We start from the raw sequence: 17,277 nt of genomic DNA, 5'->3' as shown, positions 1-17,277 counted from the left end.
GTTTTATTTCTTTGTTTACATAGTTGAATTTTCAGTAAAACAACAGAATAGAAATTACGAAAATTACTACCAACTGGTGAATTATATAGTTGTTGCTTATCAGGATTCCTGGCATACTCGAAATCTGTGTCGATCTAAAGCGTTTCTTTATGGTTGTTGAGTATTGCTAATTTATTCCACGAAGGTAGCTTTTCCTGTACCGTCAACAATGACTGGAGAAAAAGTCTCAAGTGATCATCATTGTACTATTAGTATCACCTGTAATACAACGGATAAAAATGCTAAGTGATAATCAGTTTTAAGTGACAGTCTTCTGAAAATTGAAGATTTGATTCTCAGTACAGACAATATTAAGAGTTCAATTACAAGTTCCTTAAGACTTCCATCTGATCATGGGTGAAGAAATAAGATCAAGTTATTCCATGGATTAAATAAAAATTTCTGCTGTGAAAATTCCTTGACAAGATGCAGCTGAAGTAGGCCAACAGTTACATCAGTTAAAACATGTGAATAAGATATAAAATGAGAACAAGAATATAAATTAACAATCTTTATTTCAAAAATCCCGAAACATAGTTTTACCTGTCATAGTGGTCAATTGCTTTAAAGTTTCCTTTGAATGCCTCACTGCAAGCGGCCATCCGTTCACTAGATTTGTAAAGTACTGAACTGCATGGTCAGCTGATTTTTGGCTCTTGAATCGTACAAATCTAAGATGAAAAGAAAATATGAATGACAGTTAATAATTTTGTTCTCTTCTGATGTGATTCGCATTCTTTTGTAGAAGAGGAATTACTCTAATGGTTTGTTCTCTGTGACTGCTAGACTTTGGAATTCCCTCCCTATTTCCTGCTTTACTGACTATTGACATGCAGAAGTTTAAATATAATGTGAACAGATACCTCGCTACTCAACTCATCATAATTCCCTGTTAGACATGATCACAAATATTAATCGTTCATGTCCAAGTAATTATGTTTGAATCCATCATGTGCTAAATAATATGCCACAATGTGACCATATTAGAACCGACGGACATACATTTTTAAAAATATTTTTTATCATTAGTAATTCCGAATTTAAAGTATTGTAGTTTGTATTCAATTAAGAACCAGTTACAATCTTCTCTCTCTTTTTTATATTAGCAGTCTAAAAGGATAAGAATCACAGACAAAAATAAAACGTTATATAACGAATAACATACTAGGAAATATAAAACCCATAAGAAAATTTACCTATATCACAGTAGCCATCTGGAATGATCCTTTGATAAATCCAAGATAATATCATACGAAATATCTTTGGTTATGCTGAAACGCTATTGTTCAAAAAGTTTTGTTCAAATCTCTTCAAATTAAAGAGGAAAAAAAAACATCTGTTAAAACCTGCATGGTTCTCTTATTTAAAAAAGAATTCCCATTTTTGCATAGTTTTCTACAATTACATGGAATCAGAAACATAATTTAATCAAGAAATGTAACAAGGTTTCCTTACCCATACGTATATTTGATATTTTCTTTTTTCTTTTGATGGCAAATATAAACGCCACACAAGTCACTGTAATCTTTGAATAGATGCCGAAGTTGGTGCTAAGAAAGAAAAAAAAATTGACATTTAGTTCTATTAGAGAAAGTATTATTTTCCATTTCTGATCAGCATACCAGTAAAGTATATCACAGTATACATGGTGGAACAATAAACTTGTAATCCTAGAAGAGTCAACGACATGATTTTATTTCCGTTTGATGAAAACCAGCTTTCTTTTTTGTTGTAAACCATATACTAGTTATCAAGTTGTGTACGAGCCTTTTATCATGTCTGAAAGTGACACAATGTTTAATGAGCGAGATTGGAGATACACTGCTGTACAACTCATGCTCTTTACAGATCCAAGCTACGATAACAGGACCGTTGCCAACACCCTCAAAATGCATCATTGAATTACCACAAACAACGGGGATGTTTTTTTTTTTTTTTTTACACAGTGAACACCACTTATCAAGGCCCGGAAGCCACTCAGGGATAAGGGTTATTGCAAGTACATTACGTTAGTGTGGAGATTTGATGAAGTGTTTACTTAAGGGGGCGGTTCATTAGGAATTTGTTAACGTTGGACTTGAACACATCCAAGTTGTAGTCCGGTGGGAAGCAGGCAGACGGAACAGAGTTCCACAGGCGTGCAGTTCTAAGAAAGAAGCTTTGTTCATGGAATCCGCGTTTTGATTTAGGCACAGATATAGAATGGGGGAAATTTTTCACAGTGGATTCAGCTAGACGGGGGTTTTTCGTGAAAGATTGGCGAGGGGGGGACCAGAGATTGGAGTTCAGACGGGCACCTGCCATGGAAATAACGATAAAACAAGGATGGGCTCGCAACGTCTCTTCTGTGGGAGAGAGGTTGCAGGGTAGAGAAAAGGGCATCCCTAGCAGTGTCAAAAATTTCGTGAAAATAGTGAATAATTCCACCCCATCTTTCCAAGCTTATAACTCCTCGAAAAATGTAATTCAAGCCCTAATTTTTTTTTCAATTAAAGGAGCAAGGACCAAGGTTTTATTTAAAAAAAAAAACAAAAAAAAAAACAATGTGTTTTTTTTTTTAAAAAAAAAGGTTTTAAACTTCGGACTTTACAGGTAAATTTCTAAAAAAAACGATTTTTTTTTTTGTTTTAAATTTGAATATATTATTTATTGACCTTTTCTCTTCAATTTGTGATATATAAAACTCCCCGACATAATTAATTATTTACTTTTTAATAGACATTTCAAAATGAGAGGCGTGAATTATTCGACCCCCTGTCTTTCCAAGCTTATAACTCCTCGAAAAATGTAATTCAAGCCCTAATTATTTTTTCAATTAAAGGAGCAAGGACCAAGGTTTCATTAAAAAAAAAAAAAAAAAAAGACAAAAAAAAAACAATGTGTTCTTATAAAATAAGGTTTTAAACTTTGGACTTTACAGGTAAATTTCTAAAAAAGCGATTTTTTTTGTTTTAAATTTGAATATATTATTTATTGACCTTTTCTCTTCAATTTGTGATATATAAAACTCCGACATAAATTAATTATTTACTTTTTAATAGACATTTCAAAATGGGTGACACTTGGGGGGGGGGCGTGAATTTAAAAAAAAACGTTTGTCTAAAATATTATATTCAGTTTATTGGAAAGAACATAAAATTTCACATTGACCCTGAAAATATCGTAAAAATAGAATCAATAGAAAAATTTTGATAGATTTTTAAAGTTTAAAAATTGAAAAATATTGAGTTCGGAAAATTCATTACTGTTTAAAAAAAAAAAAAAAAAAAAATATTTCTATTACTTTTAAAACAACTGTAATAGTTTATTTTGGAAGTATAATCCATAAAGAAAATAAATAACCCACTTTTAACAGAGAAATTACGAGATTTTTATATTGTATTCGCAGTTTCGTGTTAGGGGTGTCAAAAATTCCTACAAAAATTCTGATACTGCTAGGGCATCCCCCACTAAGCCATGAAGTCTATTTTGTACTCTGTCAAGGCAGGATAGGCTGTTTTTAGCAGCTCCTTCCCAGATATGGCAACAGTATTCCATCCTTGGACGTACTTGGCTTTTATATAGTTAGAGAATTGCATCAATAGTGAGATATCTTCTGGAGCGGTAGAAGGATCCCACCATCTTTCCAGCGACCTTGGCAACAGACTTGATGTACGCGTTTCATTTCAGATCAGGAGTAAAGGTCAAACCCAGAAGTTTGTCAAAACACAGGGCCTCACCCAGACGAGAGCCATCCATCACAATTGATGCCAGATGGGGATCAGAGCGTTGATGATGTAAGGATAGGAGTTTGGTTTTGGATGCATTAAAGGTAACCAGCCACATCTTCCCCCACTGAACCACGCGCTCGAGATCAGAGAGAACTTTGTCATTTACGGCTTTTGATGTGTTGACATAGATGGTAATGTCATCAGTATAAATCTTCCAATGATCTTAGGATGTGATTTGGAAGATCATTGATAAGAGAGTTGGGCTCAAGATGGGCCTATGAGGGACTCCGGCATTAATGCTGTGAGCTTCTGATTTCTGACCATCAACCACTACTCTTCTGAGCCTATCAGAGAGAAATCGTTTAATAATTGAGAAAACATAAAGCAACTGGCCCTGATGGTATTCCAATTATAGTACTCAAAAAACTTCAACCTGAACTAGCGCCCATACTTACAAAATTGTTTAAACGTTGTCTTAAGGAGAATAGCTTCCCATCACCCTGGAAAATTTCATCAGTACGCCCTGTATTTAAGAATTCAGGTGATCGCTCAACTCCCTCTCAGTACAGGCCAATAAGTCTCCTGTGCGTCATGAATAAGTTGCTGGAATCTGTGTTAAATACCAAAGTAATCAACCATCTCAACAAAAATAACCTTCTTAATGACACTCAATATGGTTTCCGTTCTGCTAGATCTACAGCAGATGTGCTTACAGTTATATCTCATAGGATTAGCAAATCTCTCGACGGAGGCAACCTTTCTAGGGCAACTGCTCTTGACATATCTAAGGCCTTTGATAGGGTATGGCATAATGGTTTACTTCATAAGATCTCTAGCTATGGTATAGCTGGAAATGTCTTCTCAATTATTAAATCATTTCTTTCTGATAGGTTCTTAAGAGTAGTAGTTGAGGGGCAAAAATCAGAAGCCCACAGTATTAATGCCGGTGTCCCTCAGGGGTCCATCCTGGGCCCAACTCTTTTCCTGATCTACATTAATGATCTTCCAAATCACATCCTTACATCATTTGTAGACATTTATGCTGACGACACTACCATTTATGGTACCACATCTAAGACCAAGTTCTCTCCAATTCTCTCCTCTGATCTTGAGCACGTAGTACAATGGGGTAAGGAGTGGCTGGTTACTTTTAATGCATCTAAAACCAAGCTTCTCTCTTTACATCATCAACATTCTGATCCACATCTAGCATCAATTAAAATGAATGGCTCTCGTCTTCAGGAGGCCTCAAGTTTTGACAAGCTTCTGGGCTTGACCTTTACTCCTGATCTTAAATGGAACACGTACATCAAATCTGTTGCCAAGGCCGCTGGAAAAATGGTGGGATCTTTCTATTGATCCGGTAAATATCTCACTGCTGATGCTATTCTCTATCTATATAAGAGCCAGGTACGTCCAAGGATGGAATATTGTTGCCACATCTGGGCAGGAGCTGCTAGAAAGGACTTGTCCTGCCTTGATAGAGTTCAAAATAGACTTCATAGCGTCGTAGGAGATGTCCTTTTCTCTTCCTTGCAACCTCTATCTCACAGAAGAGATGTTGCAAGTTTGTCTCTGATGTATCGTTATTTTCATGGAAAGTGTTCAACTGAGCTCCAATCTGTGGTCCCCCCCCCTTGCCAAACTTTCACAAGAAACATTCCTCTAGCTGAAAACACTAACAATAATTTCCCCCACTCTTTATCTGTGCCTAAACCGAAACGTAGATTCCATGAACAAAGCTTCTTTCTTAGAACTGCACGCCTGTGGAATTGTCTTCCATTTTCCTGCTTTCCGGCTGACTGCAATATGGTTGTGTTCAAGTCTAACGTAAATAAGTTCTTGATCAGCCGTTCTATATAAGTTATCAAATTTACCAAATTTTCATTACTAATGATTATTATATTGTCCAATGTCTACTGTACACTCTTTAACCCTTATCCTAGAGTGGCCTCTTGGCCTTGATAAGTGGTGATGCCTATGTAAAAAGAATAAATAAAAAAATAAAAAAAACATTCATTTTAATTAATTCCCTATAAGTTGATTCGGTTTTCTAATGGGATAATCATCTTTAGTAAACTATTACATGTAATTATATTCATGCAGATATTGTACATGATTTATACTTGCATAATATTTGCTTAAAACGTTTATAGTAAACACAATTGTTTTCATATATATTTATGCATACGTATATATATTTGTTTAACAAATTTTGCCTACCAAACTCCTCCTAGAGTTTTTGGTCTACAGACATGAAACTTCATATATAAGGTATTTGAATCCATGCAAAACTTTATATTTGGGTTTTAGCCCGGAAAAATCGGTGCAAAAGTGTGAAAATTATTTTAAAAAATGAAATTTGCCAGGTGAAGGTTGAATGCCGGCATTACAAATGCATAACGTAGTAGCTTTTGGTTCATGTTTTTAGCATTGCAGTAAAGATGTTTTCATAGCCCAGTCATTGACGGCAGAGGCAAAATAAATCGTAAGCTGAACGTTTTGGTTTTGATTCTCGGTGGTGGCGCATGAGTCTTTTTTGCATATACTTTTTAAATCATTACTATATATTGCATTCAATCTATTTATCTCTATATATATAAAAGTCAAAGTGTCTGTGTGTATGTACATTTCCCTACATAATAACTGTCAAGTATAAGTCTACAAACTCGAAATTTAATATACAGGCTACTGAGATTTGGGAAAATCTTTGATCGGTTTTTGGCCAGAAATTTGACTGTTAAGGGGTCAAAGTTCAACGATTTGACCTTTGAGAACTCTGCCAAACTCCTCCGACAATTTGGGGTATAAACATTTGAAATTTTAGATATAGGCTCCTTGGACATGGATCTATCTTAACTTAATTTCCGCCCAAAACAATAAACCTTAAGGGGTCATAATAGGGGTCAAAGTTTTTAAAAATTTGACCTCTGCGGTCTCTACCGAATACTCAGACAAGTTTTGGTCTAAACATTTGAAATTTTACATAAAGGGTATTCAGAGATAGTGCAAGTTTTTTCATCGGTTTGGGTCAAAAGTTTTAGTTACCAATATGGAAATCTATGTATGTATGTTTGCATGTCTGCCTAAAACTTTTGACAGAGGCGATGGATTTTACCAAAATCAGTATCGTTTTGAAGTTCGACCTTTCAGACGACAAATATCGAAAAATTTGCTAAAAACATTAATTTCTTCACCTTCAACTGGGCAGTTTTCTACAGCGGGAGAGGGGGGTATTTTTTAAAGTCATCCTCTCCTTTCGATTATCTAGCCTTAATTTTAACCTACGTCACTTCCGGTTTTGCGGTGGGCGTAACAGCAAAGACGTCAGGTTTTTTTTTGCCATTCTTTCCCTCCTTTTCGGTACGGGTTCGAGCCTGCCTTCCTACTACTCTTTTTTTTTTTTTGCTCAACATACAGATCCAAACACCCGGGCAATGCCGGGCTGAAATGCTAGTAAATAAAGCTGGTTAAGTGTATACGTGAGTGAATATTTATCATACAAGTGAATGTTAAGCATCAAAAATAATATACATGAAAAGTAATTATAAAATGCTGAATAGGTGTGCGAGGCTGGTATATGGATCTGCAGAACAGATTTCCACATAGGTATCAAGGAGTTGGGAGTCAGAGTCTAAGATATCAAAGGAGTTGGAGTCCGATTTGGCATTCTAGGAATTCAAGGAGTCAGAGTCAGATTTTCACCATCCGACTCCGCAATCCTGCATAAAATTCCTATTAAAAACCTTTTAGGATTGTAGTGTTGCTTTATCTGGATATCCATCCGGATAAGTGATAAGATGTATCAAGGTCTTATGGATTAAATAAGATCTATCACAAAAGTGTGGCAGACGGAATGAGTCAGAACCTGGATCAAAACAGTGGAAATAGCGAAGAGTTAATTTATTGCAAACAAAGTTCATCTTTTCCTAATGTGTAGAGGCTTGATGTGAGAAAGAACGCGTACATGCTGGGACAAGAGTATTTATACATATCGACCATGTGTGCGTGGCATGCATTGCTATTCATAAAAGAATACATATCGACCATGTGTGCGTGGCATGCATTGCTATTCATAAAAGAACGAGCTGAATGGAAACCAACAGAAGACATTCTATCACTTGAAGGACTAAAAACATTGAGTGTTAGAGATCATTATTGAAAACAGTATAGTTGGAGAAAAGTATACAACATAATGAAGTTCTAGTGACAAACACATTTTTTCTTAAACAGTATTGAAAACAGTGCCATTAGAGATGCAATAAAGATCTAGTGGTAAATATGTCATCGTATTAAATAGTGTTACCAGATAAAAATATATCATGTACAAAGTTTCAGTAACACTTTTTTTTTTTTAATTCCTTAAAAACATATGCTTACAATACAAAGTTATAAACCATTCGTATAATAAATATACATTTGCAGTGTGAATAAATATTTTAAAATATTAAGAATTTGAAGAAAAAAAAATTATTTTTCCTCAAAAATGGATTCAATATTAAATAAGAAAAAAGGGTAGATATGTCGTAAAACAAAACTGCTTAAATCTTGGCTTTGGTACTCAAATACGCACCTATATATTGTACAGCTGTGAAATCTAGCCAATGAGAGCAAGCAACCTACAAAAACCTAAGGTGTTCAATCAGCTGCTTGCATCGCATCCTTCGTGTTCATTAGCAACAGTTCATCTCAAATGTCATTGTTCTCATTGCACGATATCCTCTGCAGCTTTCCTTTTGAGACGTCTTTGCTGGTTTGATCATGTTCTTAGTCGTCATAGATTTCATCCACAAAATCATCGAACCAGCTCCTCCTCAGGGTTGAAAAAAATGATGTGGAGGTCAGCTGAAAACCTGATTCAGAACAGTGAAACATTAGACCGATCTGATCCTGGGCCCTTGTCTTTATAGGCTTTGTTGTTGGAACTGTGATTGGCCAACATTTGTATCTGCTACAACAGTAGACGATTGTACTTGGTAAGCAACTGTTCGGGATACAGTAAATTCTCTGAATAGAACTCTCGCAACTGAATGTCAAAGCAAGTACAACTATGATACCACATGTCCTCAACTCAACAACCGTTGATCCCAACATTGTTTTTATTATCTTTTTCTCCTTTATCTTCTCTTCTGGCGGTGTTGTTGTCTCTCACATTGGCAGCTGTCGAGTGGAGTGGACACGGGATTATAAGTATAAAAATAAAATACAAACAAAAATCAAAAAATCCAACCTTGATTGCCCTTTGGGGCCTGTGGTGCAGCGGATAGAGATGCAGAATATCTACAATTCCAGGTAAGCATTCAGCTAGAGGTAGCGGTTTCGATCCCACCCAAAGCCAGTCAGAGGATTAGTTGATCAAACTGTGGTGAGATGACAACAGCTATTGAAGGCAGCAACTGTTGTGAATGTAGTTGGAGGATTCGACATTCCTATCCCGTTGTGGTTAACCTGATGAGGGCCAGAGGAATAATTGTCCGAAACGTCATGAATACAACGACTAAAAGATGAGGATAATAGTCCAAATAACTAAATAAAAAAAATTATACAATTTATTTATCTGCAAAAGAATTCTAAACTAATTCAATAATAAAACTGACACATTCTGCAAAAATCAATTGCACTCTGGGTGCATGTGTGTGACACCACTGACCCTCTGACCACTAAGATCCCCATCTACATCTTCTACCAAGCCATGTTTGTCAGTCGGTTGATCAATTCATTTCTCCATCTCCTCCAAGTCACAACCGGGCCTTCGACTCCAATTTCTCTCATGAGACCTCTAAAGCACTAACTGTTCCAAACTGAATACTGTCCTCAACTTGTAACTGTCGTCAACTTATCCTTGAGTGGTCTCTGGGCCTTGATAAGTGATGACCTTCAAGGAAAAGAAAAAAAACAAAATTGTCATGAACAGAATGTTCTCTAACTGTTCCTAATTGCTGTAAACTGTCGCAAAACTCATTGCAACTCCTAAAAGTGACCGTATATTAACTGTAACCATATTGACCTTCTCTGTCCCAATTATCCCCACATATTGATCTCAAGGTTTTTTGTCTTCTTTGGTGAACAACTTCTTCTCCATTGTCTTTCCACCAACCCTATTTCCTATACCTTTGTTTTTCCTGATAAACTTATTACCTTTTTGTTATACTTTTTCCTGTTTTCTTCCAAACATTTTAAAGGGGAGGGGAGGGTGGCGTCGACAGTATCACACAAGTAAAACAAAACCAAAAAAATTAAAAGAAAAACCATGAAAATCTTTTCAAATACCTCTTTCATCTTGATAGGTAATGGTGACACATGACAGGAATATACATTTCCTTGTACCTAAAGGAAACAGAAAATTTATAGAATTAAAATACAATGAAATTTTTCCATTAAAAATCATGTAAAAAAAGAATCATTTGTTAATTCTTATATAAAGACGATTTTTAGATATTTAATATATTAATACATAATAAACTTATTAAGCATCAGCTATATTATTGTTTTTCAGTACTAACTTTAATAATATAAAACTTTATTTCCTAAAAAAGTATATTCTGTGAACATATTACACATTTTTGTTTTATTTATTTTAATTCTAGCAGATATTTTACAAAAATATAGTTGTTAAAAAAAAAAAAAAAACATCTAGGAGTGACAAGTTCGCATTGAAGTGTTAATGTTTCATCCTTATTTTTTTTTACTGGTTGCCACTAGGGTGGTTTGAGAATCGGAAATAGTAAAAAATAGAAAAAATAGTAAGAAAAATGACTTGTCCTACCATTAACCCTAAGTCAGAGTATTAAGTCCAGTTATTTATTGTATTTTTTTTTAATTATTTCTCGGCCGTTAACTATATTGCAGTTTTACCATATTTTGTCATTTTATTTTTACTTGTAATTATTTTTCTAAGCATTTTTTGTAATTTTTAGAATTGTTTTACTAATTTTGGTATGATATGTAAGCATGTAATAGTGTTTTCACCTAAAATTTATTTGAAATCTCAGACTATACAAGCATGCTTTTTTTATGCAATTTTGTTTCCTTTGAGTTTTTTTCCAAATTATTTTCTTAATTGATTTTTGACAGTTTAATGTAATTATTACAGTATTGTTAGGCCATTAAATTATTAATTGAACTAAATTCTCATGGTAATGTTTTAGTCTATTTATAAAATTATTGGATGTAAAACAGCTTCTAAAACTTGCAATCTTTTAATCAAATGAATATTTGTTAAGAATTTTAAAGTTAGTTTAAATGACTCAACTATTAAAGATGGCGGACAATTTAAAATTCAAAGAAAAAAATTGTCTAAAACAAAATTTAAAAAAAATACACTGCAGTACTTTTTTTCTTTTTTGTCTTACATAGTTTTTATGCAGTTTACAAAAACATAAGCACCAAACATTTTTATGTTTTTCGTTCTTTTTTTGCGGGAGGGGGATTCAATTATAGAATGGTGTGGCTTCATTGGTGCTTCTGCAGTTTAATTAACCATTTTTCCGTAAGTAACGCACCAACATTTCTCCAAGAAATGTTAAATGGTGTTCTAATCGGTAACTGTTGCTGCGTTACTTACGGAAAAACAGTTAATTAAACTGCAGAAGCACCTTTTTCTGTTTACATTGGGGGAGAAGGCGGGGGTGGTTTTGAAACAAAAAGAAGTAAAATTTTTAAATGTTAAAATATATTCTAATCGGTAAATTTTTTCTTTGAATTTTAAGTTGTCTGCCAATGAAAAAAACAATTTTTGGAATTCTGTTCTGAAAAAAAAAAAAAAAAAAAAGTCTTTCCAACATTACCCCCACCACTTGGAGTGCTTTTCTTATTTTTACATATAATTTTAAATGTTCCACAAAAGATTTGTACGTCATGTGAAAAGGCAATTCTCTACGTGAAGGCACATTCAACAACCGTCAGTTATTCTGCCGCGCACGTAAATGGAAGCTGTAAAAATGGCGGAAAGTAGTTCATGGATTCAGAGGTTAATACCATGGAAACGGTAAATTTGCCCCAGGTTTGAGTATCAGATTCGTTGTCAGCGACCTCGATTGCCTCTAAAAAAACAAATTAGAGTAGTCAGTGTTCTGTTGTAACGTAACCCTATATTTACCTTTCTTTTTTTTATGAAAAATATTTCTTGTCATTTAAAATGTCTGCCATGTATTCGTGCGCCTTGTGAAACGTCAGGTGACTACGCGCATCCACACATTTCCGTAAGAAACCGATCGCGCGTAGCGTAAACAAAGGCAGTGAAATGGCGTAAAATAGTTCCAGGAGTTCATACCATGCGAACGGTAAATTTGCAACGGGTTTGATTATCAGATTCATGACAGCGACCTCGAATACTACTAGAAAACCAAATTAGAAGGGTCGAAGGTAATATTTACCACAAATTCTATTCAATATATTTGAGACCATAATTAACCATGCTCTAATCCATCACCTTACAGATGCTAAACTTCTGACTGACCAAAAATATGGATTTAGGCAAGTCCGGTCCACAGCAGACATCCTAACTGTAATCTCAGAACATATATACCAGTCACTGGACAAAGCAGAGAAGGGTAGATCAGTAGCTCTAGATATATCTAAGGCTTTTGACAGGGTATGGCATCCTATGGTATCACTGGAAGAATACATAACAATTAAATCCTTCTTAGATAAGAGAAAAATCCAGGTTGTCCTCGGCGGTCATACATCTAAATAAGATGATATAAATGCGGGAGTGCATCAGGAGTCTATCCTTGGACCTCTGTTATTCCTAATATTCATAAATGACCTCCCTGACAAAATTGTGAGATGGGTATATATGCTGATGACACCATGCTCTATAAGAGACACGACAGGAAAACAAATGAACACATATTTAAAGAAATGGCAGAAACACTAGAGGATGACCTCCGATCTGTAGTGGAATGGGGACATAAATGGATGGTCACATTCAATGCTGCCAAGACTAAACTCGTTTCCTTCAATAATTACAAGAAACCTTCCCTACCACCAATAGCAATGGCCAATGACTCTTTATCTGAAAGTACATCTTTTAAACTCCTTGGCCTAACGCTCACAGGAAACATGAGTTGGAACAATTACATTGAGAGTATTGCCAGGACCGCTGTGGAGAAGGTGGGTTCTCTCTACCATGCGAGAAAGATACTAACGCCCAAAAGTATCCTATACCTCTATAAGGCCACCATTCGCCCATGTATTGTCATATTTGGGCTGGTGCATCTGCCACTAGTCTCTCGCTTCTAGATAAGGTTCAAAAGAGAGTCGCAAATCTGATAGGCCCTGAACTGGCATCTAAACTTCAGCCTCTGTCCCATCGACGAAACGTTGCATCCTTCTGCCTGTTTTACAAGTACTTTAACGGTGAATGTTCTGACGAACTACAAGCACTTGTGCCCACTCGGCAAGCAGCTAAATCCCACCCCTACACAGTAGAGATCCCTAGATGTAAGAGAACCTTCTACTCCAGTAGTTTCTTCCCCAGGACAGCTAGACTTTGGAATTCCCTTCTGGGTCCCTGCTTCCCCAACTGTACTGACATGCAGAAGTTCAAGTGTAACGTGAACCGACAGCTTGCTGCCCAACACCCTACACAGTATCCCTGATGCCTATGTTCCTGATAGTAGCCCCCTACAACAAAGTGGCAATGTGCCTTGTTTGGGGTGAAAATGTAAAAAAAAAAAAAAAAAAAATCTCTCTATTGGATCATTTTTCGTAATTTTTGGAATTTATAATTTCGACAGGACACGCAAGTTCGTAATGTTTTCACATCACTAATCTGCACAAGCAACGAAAATATACATAATTACTTACTTTTTTGTATGAATTCATTTTGACCGTGCGTCTATCCTGCAACCTCGTCCTTCCGCCAGAATAATTACAACCAGTGTTGCCATAAAAACGGATAATAGAACAATGATAATAGAAGAGACACGGCATACTGACACCGAATACAAAATCAACATCTCTAATATTGAACACCTGCGCATTTACTAAATCATGCTCACATAAAGAACCATTTCTAAGAAATGATGGATAGATTATTTCTAAGAAATAGCCGATCGGGTAATTTAGCAGAGAAGTCAGCAAACAACTATATAAGAATAAAGAAATAAATGTTGCCGTAGCCGATAAAAGTTAATTTTATACATACCTGGCTTATTTGTTTTGGTTTTCAAGCAGTTTTTATTGATCTTTATTTAATCTCAAATTCAGTTTTTCCGAGCGGATTTGGAAAAAAAAAAAAAAAAAAATAGTGGCATCGCTTTGGAAGAACCAAGCAAGCAAGCCGCGTTTTGAATTTTGGTATTTTTTCCGAGAGTACGGAGCGTACTATCAACACCTCAACCTGTGCATGTTAAGAACGGCTTTAACGTGGGAAGGTTGGGGTGTACGCAGGGTACTCTAGTAAGAAAATACAAAAAAAAAAAAAATGGTATTTTTTTTTTACTTTACCGACTCCTCGGCATTCACCTTCGACTTTTGTAGGTTTTTGGGTACGCTGAGAACGAATATAGCATTTACTTTTTTTCGCAAACACGCAGTTATATATATTTGAAGACATTCACAGTATCTAACGTAATCACTATTGTTTTTGTTGGCGGTCATCTTGTTTCCCATTTAGGAAAAACGGGAAAAAGAGCCAAAAACATGCCCCCCCCCACCACCACAAAAAAAAAAAAAAAAAATTTTCGGCTTCAAGGCCGAAGTAACCCCACCCCCACCCCTTCGAAACGGACAATCTTTTTTTCACTTTCTTAATTACATTAATTTTTTTCACTTTCTTACTAAAATGTGTGCACGCGCGTAGTCACTTGGCGTTTCACAAGGTGCATGGGCATGGCGGACATTTTAAATGACAAATATTTTTCATAAAATAAAGTTTTCACCTCCTTTAAAGTAAAAATATTGCTGTTAGTAAGTTTTCCCGAGCGGTTTACAAAAGCATATTTTATGTTTTTCATTCTATTTGGGGGGGGGGGGGATAAATATAGAACTTGTGTAGTTTAACAGGTGCCTCTGCAGTTTAATTAACCGTTTTTGCATGGTGGGGTGGGGACAGGTGTGTTGTGGCGGCTCCATGCAAAAACGGTTAATTAAACTGCAAAGCACCTGTTGAACTACACAAGTTCTATAATTGAATACCCCTCTCTCCTAAAAAAAAAAATAAAATAAGAACGAAAAACATAAAATATGCTTTTGTAAATCGCTCGTGAAAACTTTTTTTTTTTTTTTTTTTTTTCAGATCAATTAAAACCGTAAATTTGCGACGGATTTGATTATCAGATTTGTGACTAGTAACATAGAATATGCCTAAAAAAAAAACAAATTAGTGGTCGGACTGGTCGGTGTTCTGTTGTAGCGAAAGGTAATATTTACCTTTAAATTTATTTTAATGAATATTACTTTAAATATTGTTTTTAATTTGTGGTCTTTTCTTTACGTTCTTTCCTTTCGCTCAAGATTTCTTGGAATTTATCCCTTCCCCCTTCATATACCTTACCTTTTTTGCGCCAACGCGGATGGTGGGGAGGGGGGATTCCAGGTATATGTGGCATATTTAGCTTCTTTTGGCGTTTTTTTCACCATTAGAAAAGAAGATGGCCGCCATTAAAAATAAGGATTACGTTGGATACTGAATGTCTTCAAATATGGATAACTGCGTTTGCGCAAAAAAAAAAAAAAAAAAAAAATGCGATATTCGTTCTCAGCGTACCCGAAAACCTCTATAAATTAAAGGTGAATGCCGAACGGTCGTAAACTAAAAATTTACCAAAAAAAAAAATCCAAGCACCTGTAAACCTTGAAGTTTAGTATATATATACACACACGCACACCGGGTTTGTATTACTGTATACAGATTCGAAAAAGTTGTCAAAAAACAAATATATAACAAATAAATGTTATCAAAGGCAAGATAAGTTACTTTTCTACCAAACTGGATATAATTTTCGTGTTTTTATTCAATTTAACATGTTTATTCAGCTCGAAAAGCATAGTGTTTACCGATGTATTGGAAAATTCAAAATGGCGCCCGACTCTCTCTTTAACACGGTAAGTTCGGGAAAAAGTGTTATAAATAATAAACTAGACAAATTCTGTTAGAATTCGCTCAATATATGTTACCGTGACATAAGTTGACATATATTCGGTGGTTTCTTAATAGTATTTTGTCTAGTTTATTATTTATAACACTTTTTCCCAAACTTACCGTGTTAAAGAGAGAGTCGGGCGTCATTTTGAATTTTCCAATACATTGGTAAACAATGTACGTTTTTCAAGCTGAAGAAACATGTTAAATTGAATAAAAACACAAAAAATATATCCAGTTTGATAGAAAAGTAACTTATCTTGCCTTTGATAACATTTATTTGTTATATATTTGTTTATTGACAACTTTTTTGAATCTATGTGTACAGTAATACAACCCCCCCCCCCCAAAAAAAAAATGAATTGAATTTAACTTGAAAAGTCTATCTAAAAAATTGCACGGTCCATGCCGCGGAGACAAATTTACCGTATTTTTTTAATATAATTTATGTTTACATAAACTTCTCAGGGCGCTTACACAAAATTAATGTTTTTGTTTTTCGGACCAAATAAACGTTTTAAAGTAAAAACACCAAAAACTTATTCAGCTAGGTAGAAGAGTAATTTATCTTGCCTTTGATAATATTTGTTTGTTTACCACTTTTTCGTATTCATGTGTATTGTAAAACAAACTCCATTTTTATTTTAGGATGCAAAAAATAATATCGAATAAGCAAAACAAAAACAAAAAAAACAATGATGGTAAAGTAAAACTGTGCAAGTTAAATATAGGCGGGAAACGCAATTATCACACCAGACACACCATTTTATTAATACAGAAATTGTACGGGTTTTTTTCGCCCACAAAGACAAAATATATAAAATAAGTTTTAAATTATTTTCCGTCGGGAACTTTTGAGCATTGTTCATAATTAAGTAAATGTAAGTTTCTGTCAAGACAACTATGTTTATTGTTATTATATTAATAAACAGGCATTTAGAGATTAAATTATAAAGTGAAACGTTTAAATAAATAACAAACCTCGTGTTTCTCTTCTTTCATGACGTTTATGAGAATTAATATCGTTTTGTTTTTATTTGGTTTTTAATAGAATGAAAAGGGACGCAGCTTTTCCCGGAAAACAAAACCGCCGTCAAAACATCACGTGTTCGAGGAAGTAATAAAAAGTTTGTTAAAATTCCAGGAAATGCGGTTTACTTCATCCTCCCTCCCCCTTTCTTTCTTTCTATCTCCCTTTCTCTCTCTCTCTGTATATATATATGAGAGAGAGAGAGGTGCGTGCGTTATGTGTGTGAGATAGAGCTAGAGAAAGAGGTCAATAGCGGTCTTACTAAAAATGTACGTCTACTTTATGTCCGTCTAATTGCTGCTGCTCCTGATGATTATGAAGCAACTTCTTTAAAGCCACTTCCGGTTTTTGCCAGTGGAAATTATCGTGTGCTATTTAAAAAAAAAAAATATATATATATATATATATTA

The 17,277-nt window shown here is 34.9% G+C and overlaps 1 protein-coding gene across 3 annotated transcripts in view; it reads right to left on the bottom strand.

The window, feature by feature from the left end:
- The window catches only part of LOC145259189 (uncharacterized), a 33,520-nt gene extending 16,544 nt beyond the window's left edge, over window positions 1-16,976 (bottom strand). Inside the window, exons 1-5 of one of the 3 annotated variants that reach the window (XM_080116965.1) lie at window positions 16,819-16,955; window positions 13,560-13,608; window positions 10,020-10,076; window positions 1,495-1,589; window positions 583-710 (exon numbers count right to left, since the gene is read on the bottom strand). In XM_080116965.1, coding sequence (XP_079973091.1) covers window positions 583-710; window positions 1,495-1,589; window positions 10,020-10,076; window positions 13,560-13,577 — 298 coding nt within the window. In that variant the 5' untranslated portion in view covers window positions 13,578-13,608; window positions 16,819-16,955. Of the gene's footprint in view, window positions 1-582; window positions 711-1,494; window positions 1,590-10,019; window positions 10,077-13,559; window positions 13,609-13,899; window positions 13,986-16,818 lie in introns of those variants that run through there. The other 2 variants (XM_080116964.1, XM_080116966.1) reach the window with 2 other exon arrangements.
- Window positions 16,977-17,277: the final 301 nt, after the last annotated feature.

This window comes from Euprymna scolopes, chromosome 34 (genome assembly GCF_053919585.1).
Source record: "Euprymna scolopes isolate OS-2025 chromosome 34, ASM5391958v1, whole genome shotgun sequence".
Taxonomy (NCBI): Eukaryota; Metazoa; Mollusca; class Cephalopoda; order Sepiida; family Sepiolidae; genus Euprymna; species Euprymna scolopes.
Note: the sequence above shows the minus strand (reverse complement) of the source record. Positions and strands in the feature narration are given on the sequence as shown.